The sequence below is a fragment of the Mustela lutreola genome, chromosome 12 (genome assembly GCF_030435805.1).
Source record: "Mustela lutreola isolate mMusLut2 chromosome 12, mMusLut2.pri, whole genome shotgun sequence".
Lineage (NCBI taxonomy): Eukaryota > Metazoa > Chordata > Mammalia > Carnivora > Mustelidae > Mustela > Mustela lutreola.
Genome location: NC_081301.1, coordinates 73,362,318 through 73,386,368, shown reverse-complemented (window position 1 = coordinate 73,386,368; position 24,051 = coordinate 73,362,318). Strand labels below are relative to the sequence as shown.

The 24,051-nt window shown below is 45.5% G+C and overlaps 1 protein-coding gene across 4 annotated transcripts in view; it reads right to left on the bottom strand.

Annotated features, from left to right (window-relative positions):
* Nucleotides 1-23,004, bottom strand: part of C12H9orf153 (chromosome 12 C9orf153 homolog) — a 33,694-nt gene extending 10,690 nt beyond the window's left edge. For 2 of the 4 annotated variants that reach the window (XM_059142755.1, XM_059142754.1), the window contains exon 1: nt 17,277-23,004. In XM_059142755.1, coding sequence (XP_058998738.1) covers nt 17,277-17,712 — 436 coding nt within the window. In that variant the 5' untranslated portion in view covers nt 17,713-23,004. The remainder of the gene's footprint in view (nt 1-17,276) is intronic. The other 2 variants (XM_059142756.1, XM_059142757.1) reach the window with 2 other exon arrangements.
* Nucleotides 23,005-24,051: the final 1,047 nt, after the last annotated feature.

Genomic DNA, 24,051 nt, shown 5'->3' with positions numbered 1-24,051 from the left:
CTGAGCCGAAGGCAGTGGCTTAACCCACTGAGCCACCCAGGCGCCCGTTTTAAGATTTTATTTATTTATTTGATACAGAGAGATCACAAGCAGGCAGACAGGCAGGCAGAGAGAGGGAGAGGAGGAAGCAGGCTCCCTGCCGAGCAGAGAGCCCGATGCGGGGCTCAATCCCAGGACCCTGAGATCATGACCTGAGCCGAAGGCAGCGGCTTAACCCACTGAGCCACCCAGGTGCCCCACTTGTTAGAATTTTATACCATTTTAAGTTTTCTTTTGTTCTCTTCTTACCATAGGTCTATCAAAATACTACATGCCAACCAAATATTTTCTCTGAAACAAATTCGTATATGACCTATATGCTCTGGCATTTAATACTAATTAAAAGAATCCGGGGCTCCCGGTGGCTCAGTGGGTTAAGCCTCTGTCTTTGGCTCAGGTCATGATCTCAGGGTCCTGGGATCAAGCCCCGAATCAGGCTCTCCTCTCAGCTCTCTGCTCTCTCTCTCTCTGCCTGCCTCTCTGCCTGCTTGTGATCTGTCTGTCAAATAAATAAATAAAATCTTTAAAAATAAATAAATAAAATAAAATGAATGCTATTCATGGATGACAAGTAATGAAGTTCTGATATATGCTACAGCATGATAAACCTTGAAAAATTGGGCTAAATGAAATAAGCAATTCACCAAAGGCCACATATTGTATGATTGCATTGACATAAAATTTATAAAATAGGCAAATCCTTAGAGACAGGAAGTACATTAACAGGAACTAGCCTAAGGCTGGGGGGCATGCAGGAATGGGGAACGACTGCTAATCAATCTGGGTTTTTTTGGGGGGGGGTGATAAAAATTCTAAAATTGATTGGGTGATGGTTGCACAACTCTCTGAATATACTTAAAATTATTGAACTGTGCTCTTTGAAAGAATTTAATGGTGTGTGAATTGTTTGTTAATAAGACTGTTAAAAATGATTTGGAGAGAAAATGATAGTTATGAAAGATAGACTAAGGAGATGCAAAATATCGAACTGGTTACCCCATAAGAAAAAACCCTAAATCATAGAATAGAAAAATATTTAAAATTAAAATTCAGGAAGATTTTCCTGGAATTAAGGATTTGAATCTGTCTATTAAAATATCAGAATGGATGGGGCGCCTGGGTGGCTAAGTGGGTTAAGCCTCTGCCTTCAGCTCAGGTCATGATCTCAGGGTCCTGGAATCGAGCCCCACATCTAGCTCTCTGTACAACAGGGAGCCTGCTTCTCCCTCTCTCTCTGCCTGCCTCTGCCTACTTGTGATCTCTCTCTGTCAAATAAATAAATGAAATCTTAAAAAAAAATCAAAACAAAAAAATATATTAGAATGGCTATCACTAAAACATATTCTAGTAAAGTAATTGAGTTTCAGGAAAAAAAGAAAAGAAGCCTTAGTTTTATCTATAGCAACAGTCAGACAAAAACACACACACACAAAAACAACGTTTGAGCCAGGGATTTTTCCTATATATCCAAGCTATGTTTGAAAGAATAAAAGCTTGGGGCGCCTGGGTGGCTCAGCGGATTAAAGCCTCTGCCTTCAGCTCAGGTCATGATCTCAGGGTCCTGGGATTGAGCCTCACACTGAGCTCTCTGCTCAGCAGGGAGCCTGCTCCTCCCTCCTCTGCCTGCCTACTTGTGATCTCTCTCTCTGTCACATAAATAAAATCTTTAAAGAAAAAGAAAAAGAAAAGAAAGAATAAAAGCTCAAGAAAAAATTTTGATCTTGCAAGAACTCAGGAAATATTGTTCCCATGAGTCCTTCTTGAGAGAACTATCAGTTGACTGATGAACTTCAAGCAGCCAAGAGAAGAATGGACTTCAGAAGTAAAGAATCTTCTAGCAGTAGGGCAAGGTTGCTTGTGAGGGAAAACTACAAATGCATATATTCTCTGAACCTAGGATTCCTACTCCTAAATATCTATTCTTACATTTGAAAAACATTTCCATAGATGCCAATGAAACATTACTGAGGTTATTCACGGCAACAACTTTGTTTGTAACAGCAACAGACTGAAAACAACTTCAGCATCCTAAATGAATGAGAGGTCAAACAAACCCAATGCCCACCACAGTATAAAGGATAAGTTGTGCTTTTTCATTTTACAGTGGAATACTCCTCAGCAAAAGATTCTGTACTTTATGTTACAATGTATGTAACATTCAAATATAAGCAAACAATCTATAAGGTTAGGAGTCAGGATAGCGTTTACCTTGGGAGGGGTCCGTACTGGAACATGAGAATTCCACAGCTCTGGTAATATTTTGTTTACTTGATCTGAATGCTACTTGTGTGTAACTGATAGAAATCCACTCAACTTTGCCTTTATAATCCATGAACATTTTCATATGTGTCTCAGACATCCGGGCACCTGGCGGGCTCAGTCAGAATACCGTGTGACTCTTGATCTCAGGATCGTGTGTTCAAGCCCCAGTTTGCACACAGAGATTATTTAAATAAATAAAAATTTTAAAAATATATATTAACAGAAACTTTACCTAAGATGGAGAAAAACAATTTCCAGGGAAATACTGAATGATACTGAACGATTAATGATAGTGGAAAGTGTAAGGGCCTATTTAGCCAGAGCAACTCCACCTTGGTTAAAAGCCATTTTGTTGTTTGTGCAGTAAAACTTAAACTGACCCTGCCCGCCCCCCCCCCCCCCCGAGGAACTTACTGAGAAGCAAGTCTGGGAAACCAGTAAAATATGGTCAGCTAGTTCCTGATAACAGAGCCCAGAATACAAGGACGAGTTGGGCCAGGTGGAGACATCCAATCAGTAAGAAACACACATACTTTTTCCCTAACCACCAAAGAATGTAAACCCCACCATTTGGGCGCCAACCTTGAGCACTAATTCTGACCAGAGAAATAGGTTGGGTCAAACAGCTACTATAGGGTAAATTGTAATTCAATTGGCCACCTGCGTGTGACCTAACATGACCATTGGCCACTTTGGCTCTATAAAAGGTAGTCTGTAAGATGGGGAGGGGTCGCCCTCTTTGGAGGCAGCCCTGACCGGTCAATTCTTGAGCCTGTAAGCTGGGGGTGGTCGCTCTCTTCAGAGATGGCCCTGACCGGTCAGTCTGACTTCTAATGCTTAGCATAGAATAGAGCTTTGCATAACTTTAACTTTGTTTCAGTCTCATTCCCCTGCCAGATCAGTCTAACTTCTAATACTTATCAGAAAATAAAGCTTTTAAATAACTTTCACTTTGTCTCAGTCTCGTTTCATTTAATAACAGACCTAACAGAAAGGATCCAGTATGCTAAATAGATGTCACAACATAGGACAAAAACACAATGGAGGAGAAGTATAAAACAAGTAAAATCTAGGTTAAGGATATTCTAAGACAAAACATGGAACCACGGTTGACAATCGTATAATTGTTTCATTGAAATTTATCATATGAAATTTCTACTTTTCCTTCAATTTTTAAATTATATTCTTATCTCCACATTTTTTGCAATTCTACTTTTGTTTGCAATTTGTCATAATAAATTTTTAAATGCTTAGTTTATGGACAAATTACTCAAAAAAACAAGATAATTTTATAATCAAAATTCTCCATGCTCTCAGTAATTGTTGAATCACTATATTGTACACTCTACATTAACAATATGGGAATTAAAATAAAAAGCTTAATAAAAAAATATTTTAAAAAATTCTCCATGCACTGAGAGAAAATAAAATGTGGGTTCTGTGAAAAAGAAGGGATAGGACAATAGAATATATTGGGGGAAAAAAAGAACAAAGGCTTTAGGGCTGCATAGAAGATGATAATTATAAAAAAAAATAGTAAAGAATCAACATACATATACTTGCTCCTACTAAAGAAGAAAACAGAACAAAATATTAAAAGGTATAATTTTTTAACTTTGCTTAATGAAAGGCCCATAATAATTATCGTAACTGAAAAAGTAGCAAGAATGATAGACATGGAACCACATAATGTCAAGGAAAATAATAACTGCAAATAGATACAGTGTTTACAATGTGTCAGACACTGCTCTGAGTTCTTTAATGTATTAACTAACTTGCTATTCATAAAAATGACTAGATGCTATTATCAGCCCCACCTTACAAACTGGGGATGGAGGTATAGGTAAGTTAAGAATACAGTTAAGACTCCAAAATGGCAAAGATAAAAACATTAAAATTATTTCATGTTGATGAGCTGTTTGGAAAAGAGGCAAGCGTATAGAACACCTGGAAGAATACAGCCTTCTTGGCAACATGACAATATCTATTAACATTCAAAAAAATTTTTTTTATGACTCTACAGTTGAGTTTCTTGAAATTTTTCCTGCAAAAATTGTTGGCCAAGTTTATAAATTAAGAACCACGCTCTTTATGCAGCATTGTTTATAATAACAAGAAATAAAAAGAATTAAGATAATGTGCAGAAGAAAATCAGAGGTAAGGCAGACAAATGCAGAGAAACTATCTCTCCTGAAACTATCACAATGATGTACCTCCTGCATTATAGTTATGTTTGCCCCAAATTTCCCCTTTGCTTATGATCATTTATATTTGGGTTTCTGTCCTCCCCAGCCCCATTTTGGTAAATATATTTGATGTATAAAGAGCTTTTTAAACCATTAAGAAAAAGATAAACAACTCATTAGGAAAAAAAATAATAGAAAAATAGTCGAAGGGCTTGAAGAGGAAATTCTCATTCCGCTCTGGATCCACAAAAAATTCCTGAAGCCATGCATAACCCCCTGATCTCTCCCTTTGTTAGTTGCTTTTGGCCTCGAAAAGCTCTTTGAGAGTCCCATGAGAAAGTGGAACAAAAGGCGATAGCCATAAACGGATTGCCAGCAAAAGGAGCAATGCATAGCTCTGATAAAAAGAAAGACAAGGGATGGTTCCAAAGGATTTCAGTGTTTTTAAAATGGACCTGATTAGGGGCGCCTGGGCGGCTCAGTCGCTTAAGTCTGCCTTCCTCTCAGGTCTGGATCCCAGGGTCCTGGGATGAAGACCCTCAGCAGGCTCCCCGCTCAGCCGGGAGTCTGCTTTTCCCTCTGCCCTTCAACCAGCTTGTGCTCTCTGTCTTTCTCTCTCCCTCTCAAATAAAAAAAATAAATAAAAAATAAACAAGCAAACAAACAAACAAACAAATAAATAAAATCTTTCTAAATAAATAAATAAATAAATCCAAAGAGAAGTCCTAAAATCAGACTCCAGAGATGATTGAACCACTCTGTAAATGTATTAAAAGTCGGTTGACTTGTGTGCTAAAAGGAGTAAATCTTATTGTAAGTAAATTATACCCCAATAAAGCTGTCTTAAAAAAGGAAACAAATGAAAAGACAGAGCTCCCCAAATGGGTCAATTATACTGTGATCTGCTTGGAGAGAAACTATAAACAGAGGGGCAGTGGTCTATGGGGTGCATATTAAAGGCAACCTCGGTGGTTAGAAATTTACGGTAGTATTTGGGCTCAGCATCTGTGATGATGGAGCAGTTCAGTGCCCTGAGCTGTGTGCTAGAGGGAACAGAGGTGCCAGGGCATGCAGACTGGGGGTACTGACTGTTGGTAATGACTGTGAACACTAGCCAGAGTGTTTGGTGAACACTCACTATGCATGCCAGACATGGTTCTAAGAGCATAAATGAATTTTTTCCATATAATCCTCTCAACAGCTGTCGGACATAAGCACAATTATGATCTCCATTTTACAGATCTGGAAATGGAGGTATAGAGAGGAGCAGCACTTTGCCCGACATAACAGGGCTAAGTAGTAGTAAATCTGGGTTTAAACCAAGCAGCCCTACTTCAGAACTTTGGAATATTTAAAAGAAATTTTTTTTCTTTTTTTTTTAAAGTAAATTCTACCTCCCAATGTGGGGCTCATACTCATGACTCGGAGATCAAGAGTGGCCGGATCTACCCACTAAACCAGCCAGAAGCCCCCAAGAACTCAGATTTTTTTTTATGCTAATTATATTGTGCTATCGTGCATACATATGATCTTGTCACACATGCAGTTTTCAGTGTGTGTTTTTTTTTAAGGATTTTTATTTATTTATTTGACAGAGGGAGAGAGAGGGGGAAGCAGGCTCCCTGCTGAGCAGAGCCCTATGCGGGGCTAGACACAGGACCCTGAGATCACGACCTGAGCTGAAGGCAGCGGGCTTAGGGCTTAACCGAGGGAGCCAGCCAGGCGCCCCTTTTATGTGTTTTTATTTGCATTTCTTGTGGCTCCTTCCCCCTTCCCTACCTTCTTTCATTAACCCCTTCATCAGGAAACCTTATACTTAAATTTATTTTTCTCTGTATTTCTATATCACATATTGCCATATATGCATAGTCATAAGTATCAAAGATTCACAGAACTGAGATCACCTTTTGCATCTTGTTCTTTCACTAATGATTTCTCATGAAAAGTCCACCAACTCATCTAGTAAGCCTTTGGCCATGATGGTTGTTCCCTGACATTATTGCTACAAGAACATGTTCTCATTTCTGCTTCAACCCTAGAATTCAATGTGCAGCCCCCCAGCCTGCCCCCAGCCCTGACAGGCGTACCCCCAGGGCCTCCTGCTAGGGAAAGATGCCTTGAGAAAATTGAGACTCCTTGCTCCAGGTCTGGCGTGGAGCTGACCTGCCTGGGGGCATCTATCCCTTTTTCTCCGCGTGGGGGAGCCGCATTGAATTCAGGGCAGCTGGCACAGCTTTGTAGGAGGAAGACAACACGGGACAGAGTCTAAGGAGTCAGGACTCCTCTCTTCCTTGTGCCAACCCTGCGGGCTGATTTTTAAATACAGTTGACCTTGAACAACATAAGGATTAGGGGTGCTGACACACCCCAAGATAGAAATCCATGTGTAATTTGTGAGTCTTGAAAAATTTAACTACTAAGAGCCTACTGTTGATCAAAAGCTTTGTTGAAAACAGTCGATTAACACAGACTTTATATATTATTATAGACAATATTCTTACAATAAAATAAGCTAGAGAAAAGAAAATCATAAGGAAGAGGAAACACATTTACAGCACTGTATTGTATTTATCAAAAAACCCCTCATTTGCAACGGCAAGGATGGAACTGGAGGGTATTATGCTAAGCGAAAAAAGTCAGTCAGAGAAAGACAAACACCATAGGATTTCGCTCACAGGTGGAATTTAAGAAACAAAACAGATGAATACAGCAGAAGGAAAGAAAAATAAGATGAAAATTGAGAGGAAGGCAAACCATAAGAGACGCTGAACTGTAGGAAACAAACAGGGTTGCTGGAGGGGAGGTGGGCGGGGGGATGGGGTAACTGGGTGAAGGAAGGCACTTGATGTCGTGAGCACTGGGTGTTACCTGCCACTGAGGAATCACTGAATTCTACCCCTGAAACTACTAATACACTCTATGTTATCTACATTGAATTTAAATAAGAAAATTTGAAAAAAATCCGCATGTAAGGGATCCCACACAATTCAAACCCATGGTGTTGAAGGGTCAACTGCGTAGTGTATGACTAGAAAAGCTGAGGCTAAGGCCAACAGACCAGGGGGCAACTGCCACTGAAAAGACAGTTACTCACAGTTCCCAAGAGGGAGCTTGCCTGGGGGACCAGATGGAAAAGCACCGGGGCCCATCAGGAGGCAGGTCGGGCTGGGAAATGTGAGCCAGAACCCCCGCTGGTTTCTGCAGGAAGGAACTGGTGGGACAGGACCGGGAGGTTTAGAAACCAGTTTGGATGATTTCAGCAGACTCTGGGCCATGGGGGCTGTCCCCTGGTGTCTGACTCCTGGCCCTGGGGGATAGGGCAGGTGGGTAGTGGCTCAGAGGGTGAGAGCCTGATGGAGGTGGTGGTTGTGGTTGGGATCGGTTGGTTTGCATCGGAAAGGCACACTTACAGACCGGCGGTTTATGGTCTCAAGGAATCAGCTCACCCTGGGAGGGCCAGTCCCTGCAGGGCCAGCAAGGCCTGGGATGAGAAAGTGTCAGAAGCCAAGGTTGATACAGGGCTTCACTACAGTAGCATCTTTTGTCCTCTGCAACCTACAGGGGAGCTGTCTTGTCCTGGAGACATGATTTGTTTCCCTCTTTAGTGTGAACAGAGGGACAAAATCAGGAACAACAATACCCACTTAATAACTTGTAAGGATTATTGTATTATTTGTTTTCATTATCAGCTTCAGTAGTGAGGGTTGAGGAACCTGGATTTCCTTGAAAAACAGTTTTTTAAAAAAACTGTCTAAATAGGCATTTAAATGCTTGTCACTATCAAATACTTGGAGCCAGTCTCCAAGGACGTACTTTCCATCCCTGTCCTCAAGGACACACTCTCCAGAGCCTACCCAAAGAGCACATGTGCGCACCCCCTCTCTAATTAAAAAATAAGCAAATAAAATCTAAAAAAAATAAAAAAACAAAAGTCTTAAGGTAAGAAATACTACTTTATCTTATTCACACAAATCTGTTTTTTGCCCAGAGAGGCTGTGACGCCATCCCGCCACTAGGTGGCGCTCACTGGAGGTTTGCGTCCACTCGTCCTTCCTTTCTCTGTCTCAATCCTCTCTCCATCCCTCCTTCCTTCTTGACTGGGTGTTGGGCTGTAAGACAGCACCAATAGAACAACACTTAGTGTTCATAAGATCGACTGGACTAGGCTTTAGGAGTACAAAGGTAAACGGAATGCAAATAATAAGGACAAATTTCTAAAACATTTACAAATAACTCTTTGAACACCTACCTGGTTCTCAAGCAGGCACAGCTTTGGCCCTGGGGACAGAGACACGGACAAGCAAAAGAAACACTTCTGCTCTTGCGGAGCTCACATGCCAGCAAGGGGTGGCACACAGAAAATCATCTAGCTAATAAATGAATTAGTAAGTTTGAAAGTCAGAGGGCTCTTAGAGGAAGTAAAATATAAAAGGGCCAAAGGGGGAATGGGAGTGCTGGGGGGCCGGATGGAACTTTAAATAGGGTGGTCAGGGTAGACCTCATTGGAAAGGTGACATCTGAGAGAGACTTGTAGGAGGTGTGAGCCCTGAGCATATCTGGAGGGGAGAAGCTTCCAGGAGACCAGCCAGGGCTAGGGCCATGTGCTTGGCTCACTGGAGGAAGAGCAGGCTTCAAGGGGAGTGGAACACAGGGGGGGGGGGGGGGGGGATGAGGGCACCTGTCACCCAGGGGGCCTTGCAGGCAGACACGGACTTTGGCTTTGCTCAGAGGGCACTGGGAAGCCACTGCAGGCTCTGTGACAGGCTCTGACTTATCTTTGTAAAGGAACGCTCTGGCTGCCGTGAGGAGAACCATATTGCTAAAATACGTTCCCTGTATATAAAGCGGATATGTAAGCACAGTTGTCAATTCGTAGCAAGTCATCTGGAAGGACATGTACCAATTTCAACAGAAGAGAGGGAATAGGAAGGGGACAGAAGGGGTGATTTGCCCTCTACTCTTTATCAATAGTGTGCATTTTGCTTAAAGTTTTTTTTTTTTTTAAGATTTTAATTATTTATTTGACAGACAGAGATCAGACAGAGTAGGCAGAGAGGCAGACAACGAGAGAGGAGGAAGCAGGCTCCCCGCTGAGCAGAGAGCCCGATGCGGGGCTCGATCCTAGGACCCTGGGATCATGACCTGAGCCGAAGGAAGAGGCTTAATCCTCTGAGTCACCCAGGTGTCCCTTGCTTAAAGTTTTTATATGGTAAGCATATATTCCTTTCATAATGTCAAAACAATTCTGTGAGGACACGGCTGACTTCCTGTTTTGAGGAGAAAGAGGCACATATGGGAAAGAAAGATAACCTTATGTCTTCTTGTATCTGTATGTGCTCAGTCATGGGCTACGCCCTTCTGAGGATACTGGAAACAATATTTGAAAGTTCTTCTCAATTTTTTTTTTTAATTGAGAGAGAAAGAGAGAGAAAGGGTGAATGAATCGGGGGAGGGGCAGAAGGGAGAAGGGAGAGGGAGAATCTGAAGCAGGCTCCACACCCAGCACAGAGCCTGACGTAGGACTCCCTCTCATGACCCTGAGATCATGACCTGAACCAAAACCAAGAGTTGGACGCCTGACTGACTGAGCCACCCAGGCACCCCAAGAATATTTTTTAATATAAAACTGGACCTGCAGCGTTTTCTCTCTCCCTCTTGAACCCAATATGACAATAAAGGAGTTAGCTGTTAGAACTATAAGCTTACTACTACAACAAAACAGCAAAGAAGTAGGCGCCTGGGTGGCTCAGTGGGTTAAGCCGCTGCCTTCAGCTCAGGTCATGGTCTCAGGGTCCTGGGATCGGTCCTGGGCTTCTGCTCGGTGAGAAGCCTGCTTCCCTACCCCACCCCACCCCCCGCTCTCTGCCTGCCTCTCCGCTTACCTGTGATCTCTCTCTTAAATAAAATCTTTAAAAAAAAACAAAAAAACAGCAAAGAAAACACTTAAGAGGGGAGCCACGAAGTGGTCTTATAGAAGGAAGATTTGGTTTTGCAAACACCAGCTGCCCATCACAGGCACCTCAAGGGGAAACGTGCACAGGGCACATCAGAGTGGCAGCAGAAGTTAGGTGTTTGGGGTTCCCTGAGTGCCCGCACAGGTCTCCTCGTGGGGACATGCTGTCCAGGCTCCCCAAGCCTCTATGACCTTTCACCATACTCCAGCAGAATGACAGGGTCACAAAAACCACCTTCAGCAAGGCTCTTTCCCTGAATTGAAAACCTAAGTTCCAGGTTCACTTTCTCGAATGCATCCAGCCCTCAACTCCCTACAACATCCTTAGGTCTTCATACTAATAACCAGTCCTTACACCACATGCCTTGCTTGATAACTACTGTATAGTATCAACTTCACACCTTAACAGCTCTGAAAAGCAGGATGTAGGCTGCAGTCAGTGGTGGTCTCACAGTTGATGGTGGCGCAGTGGCTGTTGAGACCAAGCCCAGTCAGATGCAGGCTCCAGTAGAAAACAGCTCCACGCACGCCCAGGGCCTCGTCTGACCTCTGCTTATCTGAGTTTCGAGGGTCTCTTTCGAGGGAGTCAGAGACACCGCTGTGACTGCGTCCTGGGTCGCACAGGGTCCACCCCTGCTGGGGCATCAGCTGGGATATGGGGTGGGCCAGAGCAGAGCAGAAGGCCGGAAAGGGTAAGGCACCGCTTCATATCTGTACGGGCAGTCCTCACATGTCTGCTGAGCTGTGCTTGTTGCTCACAAATATGAATGGGGCACTAAAAAGCTAGCAGGAAACGCTACACACACTGATGGGGCTTTAGGCTTTGGGTGGACCATTTTTGGGGAGGATCCTGGAATGTGAGCATCTTTAGGCCTTTCCTGGGCTGGTAAGCTTCCCCATCTCCTGGTCTGGAGGGTATTAAGTATCTCATGGTGACAGGGGAAAAGCAGAGCAGGCATAGGGCTAGAGGCCCCTGTATCAGGCACCTACTATACACACATTCGCAGAATCCCTTGTTTTGTTTGGGTCACTGTTGGTTGTTTTCCGGTAGGATATGAACACCCTCTACTGGGCCTGGCTCTCCCAGTCTGCAGACCCTGTGTTAACCTCTCCCTAGAGAAATTCTCTGGGTTACAGGCAGAGGCCTAAAGTGGCGGACGGCTTCTGGGGGTCCACCTTCTCATACCGTGCTCAATAACCACCCTCTCCCCCACCGCTCCCATCGCTCTTAGTTCTGGAAAGAGCTGGTATCTTCTGCAGTGGAGCCTTTTGAGCATTCGAGGGCATAAGGGGGCCAGCTGGTTCTCAGTTTCCTCCCATTTGCCAAGCCTTTAGTAACCTCTCATCCATCTACCTTCCAACTTCCAAAATGTTCCTGAAATTAACACCTCTCCAGATCTTACCTTTGTATGTTGTCTTTTTAACAGAAATCCTTGTGTTGCAATTTTATTCTAAAGTTGAGGTTTGAACTTATGTGGTTTCTTTTCTTTTCCCTTTTTTTGTTTTTAGATTTTATTTATTTGAGAGAGAGCATGAGTGTGAGAGAGAACACACAAGTGGGGCAGAGGGAGAGGGAGAAGCAGGCTCCCCGCTGAGCAGGGAGCCTGTCATGGGGCTCAATCCCAGGACCCTGGGATCACGAGTTGAAGGCAGACACTTTACCGACTGCACTACCAGGTACCCCTGGTGATTTCAGTCCATCATCTTCACATACATCAATGGTCTCCCGCTATCCCCATTTCTTTACGGGGCAGGATGGACATGTGGTGACCACAACTTGTGTGCTGTGTCCACAGTATCTGTCCAAACAGCATCACATTCAAGAAGTAGCTCCTTGGGAGTGAGACGGTGTGTGGGCGGGCAGGGACGGGTCCTTCGTTTCTGGAGCAATAGCCCTCTTCCACGGCTCCCTCCATGGCTGCTCGGTAGGACACCTGGGCATCGATTTCCGTCTATACCCACCCATCCCATGGCTTTTCACTGCAGGTTCAGTGACACAGAACAAAGCACCACTGTGGCTTCCTGCCTTGTGTCTACTTACAGCACGTACAACAAGAGCTGTAGACCAGCTCACGTCTGCAACCGGAAATGCTTTTGTGGTAGAGTAGATTATTAATCGTTGTGCAGTAAGATCTCCAACGGGGCATCTGGCTGGTTCAGTCAGCAGTCAGCTCTTGAGGTTGTTTGTGAGTTCGAGCCCCATGCTGGGTATGGAGATTACCTAAATAAATAAACTGACAAAATGAAATTTTAAAAAATCTCTAAAGTGGTGCCTGAGTAGCTTAGTTGCTTAAGCATCTGATTTTTGGTATTGGCCCAGGTCATGATTTCAGGGTCTTGAGATCCAGCCCTGCGTCAGGCTCCGTGCGCAGCTGAGTCTGCTTGAGATTTTTTCTCCCTTTCCTTTGGCCCCTGCCCTCACTCTCATACACATACATCCTCTCTCTCTCTCTCAAATAAATTAATTTTAAAAATCTCTATAAAAGGGGCATGTGGGTGGCTCAGTGGGTTAAGCCTCTGCCTTCGGCTCAGGTCATGATCCCAGGTCCTGGGATCGAGCCCCGCATCGGGCTCTCTGCTTCTCAGGGAGCCTGCTTCTCCCTCTTTCTCTGCCTGCCTCTCTGCCTTCTTGTGATCTCTGTCTGTCAAATAAATAAATAAAAATCTTAAAAAAAAATCTCTATAAAATAAGATCTTTAATGAAACTGTATGACCACCAGCTCATTTTGTTTCTCATGGAACACAATGTATGTGAGTAACTTTGTGGATTGGTTTATAACGGAATGGTAACATGTACCTATCTGCTTAAGTAAGTAAAGCTTTTGAATAACAGGTTGGCCATTTTTGTCTTTACTCTGTGTTCCGCAATGAATCATTTTGTCCTGGAAAGCAATTTTTTGTACTTCTTCTGAAAAAGTGCCTTATCGTCACTATCTTTTACTGTTGAAGAACTCAAAAGCTTTGCTGGTACCCTCTGACCAGGTTTTGTGACTTTACTGGGGAAGACCCGGGCAAGCAGAAGCTCCAATCTAATTAAATTCAGTTTCCAGATTTTCATTGTGGCATCTCCTATTAAGTTTCTAAGTAAGCTCTACACCCACTGTGGGGCTCAAACTCATGACCAGATGTATCTTTTATTAAGTTTTAATGTTCAACGGCTTTGTGTAAAATCACACCTGCAGATTCGCTTGACCCAATAAATCCTGACATTCTAAATCAATCTGGACTCACAGTTTCCTGGGATATTTGAAAGATTTTTCTGATCTCAAGGATATAAAATACTGTTTCCATCACTATTTTATGCTTCAGAGAACACTTCTGAGCCACTAATCCCTTTTTTTAAAAAAAGTGAAATGGAATAAAATATAACCCAATAGCAATAATAAAGATTGCAAATTTGAGGGGCACCTGGGTGGCTTAGTCGGTTAATCACCTGCCTTCAGCTCAGGTCATGATCTCTGGTCTTGGGATAAGCCCCGCATTGGGCTCCCTGCTCTGTGGGCAGCCTGCTTCTCCCTCTCCCACTTCCCCTGCTTGTGTTCTCTCTCTCTCTAATAAATAAATAAAATCTTAAAAAAATAAGATTGCAAATTTGATGCCAGCCAATGGTGTGAAAAATACATTAACCAGGATGAATCTTGTCAAATGAATGTTACTTAAGATAATCTGATTAACACTGTCCTTACAGAAAATGTTCAACATTTAAATATGGAATTGTCATGGAGCACAAAATAGGGTTTTTGGGAAGTCACTACAATCTCACATCTCCAATTCAAGATACACATGTGCCTACTACTGTGTCATTGCATTTTCCTCTGAAAACTCCAGATGCCTGTGGCCCACCGGAGAGATTACGGGGTTCCACACTTTGGAAATGCTGGTCTAAGTGAGAAGAGGACCACTTGGGAAGCAGGTGAAAGGCCACAGGGACCCAAGGATCCATCTGGACTTTACTAACTCTCGCATGATTTTCTCACCAAAATGTCCACTGGGCTTTCCTGGTGGATTTCCCTGGATTCCTCAGCTTTGGGATCTGACTGCCCATGCGAGTCTTGCACAGCATGGTGGCTGGCACAGAGCAGGGACTCAGTTATCACAGGCCTTCTGCTGGGCTTGTCAGAGGAAATGCATATAACACAAGTGATTACGGAATACAGCATGCTATTACTGACCATGACTACACAGAACTGGAACTCTGGCTCCATCATGTTCAGCACCTCAGAGACAGAAAAAGTCTGTGGCCCTGGCCAAGAGCAGAGCAGTAGAGTAGCCTTGTTTACCAACATGTGGCAGGGGAGTATGGTGAGGACGATGGCTCCGGGAGTACACTGTGGAAGGTGGCAGGCACCATCCCACTGCGGCCCCTGTGCCAAGAGAGCCTATCAGTCTTGGGCAGATACCAGACGCAAAGACCAGAGTGCTTCCTAATATGTGGATTTTATGGCTGTACACAGCCAACTATTAAAAATGACCTTTACTGGGGCCGTTGGCTGGCTCAGTTGGAAGAGCGTGTGACTCCTGATCTCAGGGTTGTGAGTTCAAGCCCCACATTGGGTGTAAAGACTACTTAAGTCAACTTAAAAAAATGACTTTATTATTTAAATTTTGGCAAGGAAGGGCGCCTGGGTAGCTCAATGGGTTAAGCCTCTGCCTTCGGCTCAGGTCATGATCCCAGGGGCTTGGGATCGAGTCCTGCATCGGGCTCTCTGCTCAGCAGGGAGCCTGCTTCTCCTCATCTCTCTCTGTCTCTCTGCCTACTTGTGATCTCTCTCTCTGTCAAATAAATAAATAAAGTCTTTTAAAAAAAAATAAATTTTGGCAAGGAAAATGAATGAAACTCTCAATCCTTCCTTTGAAATGACTGCTTTCAAAATGCAATTTTCTAAAAACTGAGTTTCTTAGTAATGCAATCTGATTATTTTGCTAAAAAAGATATCTTTTCTATTGCATCATTGTGTTGTCATCTGAAACTAGTATAACACTTCTGAGGGGCATCTGGGCGGCTCAGTGGGTTTCGGCTCAGGTCATGATCTCAGCATTATGAGGTCAAGCCCCACATCAGGCTTGGCCTTCAGCACAGAGTCTGCTTGTCCCTCTCCCTGTGCTTCTCCTACCACCCCCACTTCGTAAATAAATAAAATCTTAAAAAAAAAAAAAGACTTCTGAATAATTCTTTGTTTTTTTAAAGAGCAATTTCGGGTTTACAGAAAATTGTTTGAAAAGTATTCACCTCCCCCCCATCATAAACACAGCTTCCCCTACTAACATCTTGTATTAGTGTGATGCATTTATGAGAACTGATGGACCAGTATTATTTTTCAAATATTTACTTATTTGAGAGAGTGAGCACAAGCAGGGGGAGATAGGAGAGGGAGAGAATCTCTAGCAGATTCCTTGCTGAGCGTGGAGCGCGATGCGGGGTCTCATCTCATAACCCTGAGGTCATGACCTGAGCTGAAATCAAGTTCGAAGCCTGACTGACCAAGCCAGATCAACATTATTATTATTTTTTTAAAGATTTTATTTATTTATTTGACAGAGAGAGATCACAAGTAGGCATAGAGGCAGGCAGAGAGAGAGAGAGGAGGAAGCAGGCTCCCTGCTGAGCAGAGAGCCCGATGCAGGACTCGATCCCAGGACCCTGAGATCATGACCTGAGCCGAAGACAGCGGCTTAACCCACTGAGCCACCCAGGTGCCCCAGATCAACATTATTAAGTCCTTAGTTTACCTTGGGGTTGACTTCGTGTTGTACATTTGTGGGTGTGGACAAACGTATCCACTGTTACACCTCACGGAACAGTTTCAGTGCCCGAGAAATCCTGTGCTCCAATGTCTTATTTTTTATAAGCCACTCTGGGTCAACCCTTCCTAAAAGAATTCCGATCCAGACTTGCTCTCGCTCAAAAGCCTCAGTGGCCCACGGTGTGCAAGTGCATTCGCCTAGTGCTCAGGGCTTCTCAGCCCAGCCAGAAGCCATGAGTGTCCCCAACGCTTCCCTATCGGGCAGCTCTACTTCTGAGTGTCCGTGCCTGGTTATCTGCTCCGCCTGGGCGAAGCCCCCGTGCCCTTCTCTTCACAGTGGCAGCCCACCTCTCTTCCCTCACGGAGTCCTCCCCTGCTTCTCTGAGCCTCCTCGGCACTGTCCCTGAGTCTCCTCAATGGCATCTATTGTTCTCCGTCTTGTTTATGGTTGTACTGGCTTTATCTTCCTCAGCTGAGCACAGTGGCTGAGAGAATCAAGGTCCGTTTTGCTAGGCTTGAGCGCAGGACCCAGGACGCCCACATGTGAAATGGGCGGTGTCAGCTCCCAGGAGCTGCGTGAGTTTTCAGCGCGCTGAGTCCTGCAGAGGGCCTGGAAGGCGGCCTGGCTCCCAGGACCTGTTCTCCCAAGTGCTAGTGGCTTTATCACCGCTGCTGCCGCCACCAGCTGCTGCCACTGTGCTCTTCCTCCTCCTCCTACCTCTCCTCCTCCTGCGGGGTCGCCTCTGGGTGGGTGGGGGGACATCGCTGTGGACAGCCCAACACAAGGGCTCCATGAATACCTGCTGATGAAGCAGGGGGGCCGCGTGGTCCCACGGAGAAAGCCAGCCTAAATGCACAAAAAGCAAGCCCAAACCAGACAAGACAGATCTGCGTGGGGACAGTGGCATTCCTCGGAGCCCTCTCCGAATGAGCCAGCCCCCAGCTTCCCCAAGCCAGGGACAAAGAAAGTGGTAATGAACATCTTGTGGCGATGTCAGCCTTTTGCTGTGTCACAGACTCTCAGTACAGGGGACGTGGGGGCAGCTCGGGGGCCTCAGGAGAGGACAATTTTAAAAAAATGGGAATCAGTACCTGGTGTAGGCTCCAGGGAAGATTTCTGCTTGATTCTGGTTTGCTTGGTGGAGGCAGCAGCACTTGACCTATAGGATAGAACCCCAAAGAGGAGGATCCGGACTCCCAAAGACAGAAACCAGAGAAGAGGGTGCACTGTTGTGCTCAGCATCCTACAGAAGGAACAGATGTCCTTGGGGTTTCCCTGGGCAATGCCAACCGTGCCCAACCACCTCCACACCATTTCCACTTCACTTCCTTTGATACCAAAGACAGCTGCGCAGCTGAAGTGGGGCTTACTTCTCACCTCTTCTCCAGGGAACGGGCTAAGGTACTGAGCAGGTTCCAAGGCCAGTCTGGAGGCACTGCCTGGGTGATCGGCCTTAGCTTTGTCTGCTGTCCACACCACTGCAGTGTGTTTACGGGCGCCCCTAGCGCCTGAAACGTAAGGTAGCATGTATGGAAGGGGAGAAGGAAGACAAGACCCTAGGTGGATCGCAGTTGGAGTAGGAAGTGGTGAGATGCATTGGAACCATATGATTCCATCCAAGGGATTGCCATGGACCGATGCTGACTGTCCTCTGAGCTCTGTGAGTGGTCCCCAGGGAATGATACCTGCTCAGTGACACTGGCTGGGCTGACAGGCCTGCTTGGGCAGGGGGAGGAGGTAACACCTGGCAGCTTTGGATGGAAGCCAGTTTGATGAGCTCATTTATTTCCACCATGCAGTTTGGCCCAAGGGGAGCCGGGAGAGGGAGCGCTCTACTATCTTCTGATCGCCTCCTCTTTCAAACTGTTGCATCTACCAGGGCCGTACACTCCCAGGGCTGGGTGTGAGGACAGGCAGAGGGAGAGGAGAGCCAGGTCAGGGCTCAGAGTCAGTGGGAACACGGTGGGTGGGGAAGAAAGGCAGGAAGAGGGCAAGGCTGCTAAGTGATGGCCCCAAGGGAAGAGGGGGGCTGGTGAGTTCAGTCACGGCCAGCTGGGACCAGCTTCCCGCTGACCTGCTGGAAGGAGGCCCTTTTCCCAACCCTGATTGGCAGGTGAAGCCAGCCACCACCTCATCCCTCAGCACCAGCCTCTCCAGTCTCTCCGCATGTCCCACCTCACCCCTTCTCTCCTAGCCACGCCCACGCTGGCTGAAATCCCCGTTCTCTCTTCTCTCATTATGCCCTTACGGGTGGCACTTACCACTTGCTTTTAATTGTTTATGTGGCCATCTTGTTCAGGAACCGGCATGTCTGGGAGCAGGGCTGGGTCTCATTCATCTGATACCCCTTGGGCTGGCCTGGATCTGGCAATCCTAATGCTTAGTGTTGGTAAATATGCATTGTGACATATGGACCTCCTCAAGGTCACATAATCAGCTGCATGACACGAAGGGTCATGGGACTATCTTCCTGTAGGAGGGTAATGGGTGGAATGTGGAGGCTGGACATCTTAAAAAGTGGCTGATTAAGTAGTAAGTTAACTGAAAAAGTAGTAAATTAAGTAACTGAATTGTCAAGTTTTCCCTTCTATAGATATGGAAAGATGCAGAAGAGAAATCGAGGCAGTTACCGGAGACAGACGGCTTTCTACCTCTGCCCACAAGGTCTGGCTACAAGTGGACTGGGGCTGCGCTGGGAGGAAACGGAGGGAGAAAAGATCTGTTGTAGCACCAAATTATGTCGCTGGGCTTTGTTCCCTGACAAAAGTGAGGGTTACGCTATATATTTAACTTCGTTTTACCTGTTTCTCCCAAGTCCTCAGAAGGAATTTTGTCTGGGTCTGTTGAGTGCAGTCTTTTGATGCTTTTTCTCCTGATGTTTTTCTTAAACTGCCCTCAATTGTTCATTAACAACTATCAGCAGACACATCGTCAGTGGCCAGTCAGACTCCACCAGCATGGGTTAAAGCGCAGCGGTAGTAACTATGTAGGCCATGCCTCCTGCTGATGAAGATTAAAACTGTATGCCTTGACCAGACACACGAGACACATGCTGTGTGACTGCGGGGCTGAGGTGCCTAGACTGGACAAGTCCAGAGACAGGAGACTGGCGGCGGGTCGGAACAAACAGTTAGTGTTTAATGGGTATGGAGTTTCAGTTTGGGAAGATGAGAAAGTTCTATAGACGGATGGTGACGGTTGTGAAGGTACTTATGGCCACTGAACTGCACCGTCTAAACTGGCTTAAATGGTAAATTCTCTTCTGTGCAGTTTACCACAAAACACATTTCCTGAGGAAAGGCAAGGCCCTGTGCCACTTTCTGTGGCTGCTCAGAGAAGGGCTGTGCAAGATTCCCCTCCCTGAGATGTCAAACTGGGTCTATCTGAGAAGATTCTGGTTCCAGAATATTAGGGTCAAAACGACTTATGGGCTGTCCAGGTCGCCTGGTTGTGCTGGGTAATACAGTGGGGACTGAGCTGGGCACCCAGCCACCAAGGAAGCTAAGTGGAAATGGGGCTGGACATCCTTGAGACATTAAGTATTTCACAATATTGAAAGGTATCAGACAGTGCTTACAGTTAAAATTGGCAGGTAAGCAGTCTGAGCGGTCCCATCATCTCAAGGGTGGCAACATAGCCACATCTTGGGCCGATCAGAAGCCCTGAACACCGTAGTGGGGCAGTCGGTAAAAACACACACAAGTGCGAATTATCACTTAATACAAGCAGGTACTCTCTGGAGATAGTTAAAAACCTTCCTACTCAAATGTGGTCTGCAAAGCATGAGCATGGGCTTTACTTGGACCTTGGCTCAACATGCAGAACCCCAGGGTCCCCTAGACCTTTGGGATCAGGTCTGCACTATTAACAAGATCCTCAGATTCATTCATACTCTGAAGTTTGAGGATTGCTTGAAGACGTGGAATCTATGGAGAACAATAAACACGTAAAGTTATTTTAGTAATCCCTACGGCCAGTGTGGGGCTCAAACTCAAGACCTTGAGATCAAGCGCTGCATGCTCTTCTGACTGAGCCAGTAAGGCACCTCTAAACGTGTACTTGACAGTAAACAGGTGGGAATTACCTGTTCATGGAATTAAACCTATGATGCAATCCACTAGGGTTATCAAAGACCTAGGGAAATTTTATGTTGGGGCGCTATCACTGGTACAGAGCCCTTGCTGGGGGGAAGATTATGTTCTTCATTCATGAGAACCCTAGCCTTTACCGAAGGTTTTGGTGAAGAGCAAGGGAGGCAGTCGCTGTCGCATATCCCACTGTGGCTCACCCCCCAAGACGGCTCCGCATCACAAAGGGACAGGGTAGGTGGATCCCCAATCCTCTAGCCCAAGGAGGGGGTTCAGCTACTTGGTTAAGACATATCTCTCTACATGGGCTTTTCTTTCATTTCTAAGATTTTATTTAAGGGGGTGGGAGAGCATGCACAAGCAGAGGGAGCTGCAGAGGCAGAGTGAGAAGCCCGCTTCCTGCCGAGCAGGGAGCCAGACATGGGGCTCAGTCCCAGGATCCTGGGATCCCGACCTGAGCTGAAGGCAGATGCTTAACTGACTGAGCCTCTCAGGCCCCCGGACATGGGAATTCTCTTAACGGCTAATTAGCTACAAAGAGAAAAACATTTCTCTATATGATTATATTTGTGGTCACGTAGAGAAATAAGGAAATCTCCCCCAGATTTTAATATGGCGCAGTAACTTCCTAATTGAATGGAAATATTCCTTTCCCTAAACTCTGGCTTTGACTAAAAACCAAAGGTGTAAAGGACTAAAACTACAAACTCTTTTTAACTCTAACGTGCATGCTGTTTATGTGTAATTAGCTCATCAAATTCCCCCAAATCCTGAGACTGTTCCACAGAAGGGGCAACAGGCTCAGAGAAATCACCTAACCCATGTGTAATTATGGGCTCTGTCGTTTTGTAGCCTTTTAAGGTGATTTAAATCCAGGTGTATCTCTCCCCAGACCTACAGGTTTGCAAGCCGGCATCTCATGAACCGCTGAACTGAGCCCCCACATCAGGCTGGTTACATGTGTTCACCCTTGAGGTGATGTGATCTGGCGGCCCACAGCACGTGTGCACTGAGGCACAAACTGGACGCCTGTAAAGAGCTCTGCAGGTTCCACAGGCCTCACCGCTGACGGCATGAAAATGACCAGGCGGCTTAACATCACAGACTTTTTGCATTTCCTGGTCTCAGACATCAAAACACGACAAGAAAGGCTGTTTTTTAGAGGTATTTCCTGATGAATGAAACCTAGGAAGTACTGGAAATCTTACGGACGTCTGATCTAGTAGGGATTTTTCCAAACGCCACCCACCTCTTCCTCTTTGCCAAAGAGAAGATCATTCTCATGGGGCAGAGGACAGAGAGACAGCAGGTAGCAGAAGAGTGCTATAGCCTCTGCCTCCTGAAATCCTTCCTGGGATAGTTCAGCCACTGGAGTGGGCTTCTAGTTTGCTCTTCTAACTAAAAAAACCATCGGTCCTGTCTCTGCGTGACGCTCCCACCACAGCAGCTGATGTCCTCCATGTCACACGGGGGCACTATGAAGTGACCTCTCAGAGGGTCCACCCATGGTCTGAAGAGGAGCTTGGCTGAAATGGGTAAGAAAAGGATGTGGCTGTTGCAGTCTTTTTGTCAAAAATAATAACAACATGACTGGTGTTAAATGAACACCGAAGAAATGATTAAGCTCCGTATTCAAAAACCTTTTGATACTGTGCAAGACTAAAACAACAGAAATCCCCATTAAAGTGTTGCTAGTGTGATTAGCCAAGGGCCACAACACCACAGCCCTGCTGAGCTTGGTCTGGTCAATGGAGTCTTGCCGACGGCACGTCCGAAGCCTCTCACCGGTCTCCCCCTCAGGCCCCACTCGGGCTTCTGCAGTACCTCCTTCTGTCTTCCTCGCTGGCAAGCTTTCTCCATGCTCCACAGGCAGCCAGCTAGCCAGACACTTCTGAATGCAGATGCTTTCATGGCCCCCTTGTAATGACTGAGTGGTTCCCTGCCTGTGCAGAAAGTAAAAGCCCCAATGTTCTCTGTCCTGTTGCCCTTCTGCTTCATATTCTTTGGAGAACTTAGCTTCCTACATGCTTTCAATCCTTTTTAGTTTTGTCTGTTCTCTTCCCTCTTCCCCTAATCTCTCAGGGTTTTTAAAACTTGGCCTAAGTGTCACGACTTCGAAGACAACTTCTTAGAAAGCGCAGCCATCTGGGTGCTAGAACATGCAGCATGGCCCGACTGCTAGGAGCACAGGCTGGTGCCTGATGAAGTGGGCGGTCACTCTGACCTGGCCGCTGACCGTGTTACTTAGGTCCACTATTTTGTTCACGTCATGCTTCGATTTCTCATCTATGAAATGACAGGAGTCAGACGTACCTCACTGGCTTACTGTGAAGGTTGCATTCAAACAGCTCCTGGCATGGAGCAAGCAGGCAATACATTTTACCTACTGCAACACTTAGAGCGTTCTCTTCATTGGTGTCTCATTTGCCAACCCTAAGATCTCTTGGGGTTGAGGAGTAGCTCCAGTCATCTGTGAAACCTCAGAGCAGGCGGAGAGCAGGTGCTTATGAACATGCCCAAGGTGAACATAAAGCCTGGAAGACAGATCTGGAAAGAGCATTCCAGGGAGAGATTATGACACGAGAACATGAGAAGGAATCTGTGTGAGAGGACGGAGGAAGCAAAACAGGGAGAAGACAGGCTGCAGAAGAAAGGGAATGCTGGCGTGTCTGGGGCCAAGAAAAATCCCAAATGGCTCTGTCAAAGGGCTGCATGGAGAACACAGCAGCAAGATGATGATGCAACAGAATCTGGCACAGAAAATGCCTGCTGGTGACGACACTGGTTAGAGAAAACAGCCATTATTCATTAGTCGCTGGAAGAGCTACTATTCCCAAACCCTTCTTCATTATAAAGAAAAGGCAATTTTATGATCACAAAGAGGCCATGTTCTTTTTTTATTGACAATTCAATCTCTACATACGTACAGTATTGCACAGATAATAAGTGGGCTGACAATCATTAACAACGTGGACTCAGGAGCACGTACATACAGCTACTGCTCGGAGCGGTGGTGTACTCTGTGCCAGGTACTTCAGTAAACACGACGGACATAAAGAGGACGGCGACTTCAATACAAAGTCAGCTTTCAAAAAAAAGCGTATGTGTCTTCTCATAGAACACTTAATATGTCAAACCCAGGAAACCCAGTAACTAAATGGCAAAAAGAATGCCTTCAAAGGAAAGTTGGTGACGAAATGTTAGGTTAAGAATTTCAGTCATTGAACTTGAGATCCAGAAAGTGTACATGTATTGGAAATTTTAAGAAAAGACCCTCATGTGCTGCTTCAAACTGATGACTATATTTAAAAGGATATTTCGGGGTTGCTACAAATGTCTTCTCTGCTAGCATAAACCACTGTTTCAAAGTTCTAAGGAAACAAGATGGTAATTCACATAAGTGGGTTTTAAAATAAGATTCTTCTCACTCAAAATAAAATAACCAAAGTATGAGCTTCAACAAATTACAAAGAAACCTTATCAAAATGCCAATCAGATGAAGAAGCCAGACCACACACTGATCTTCACTGACTGCAGAGCTACTGTCCCCTACACGGGCGGGAGGAGAGAGTCGTCCCAGCTCTGCGGCTACACAGCCCCCGGAGTGAGGGTGGACGAACTGGGGGCTGCTTCCCCAGGAACGGAATCGAGGGGGTGTGCTGGAACTGGGGGCTGCTTCCCCAGGTACAGAATCGAGGGGGTGTGCTGGATGGCTTATAAGACACCAGCCTGAGATTCAACCTTTGAGGGGATGTTTTGGGTGGCAAAAGAAATGGAT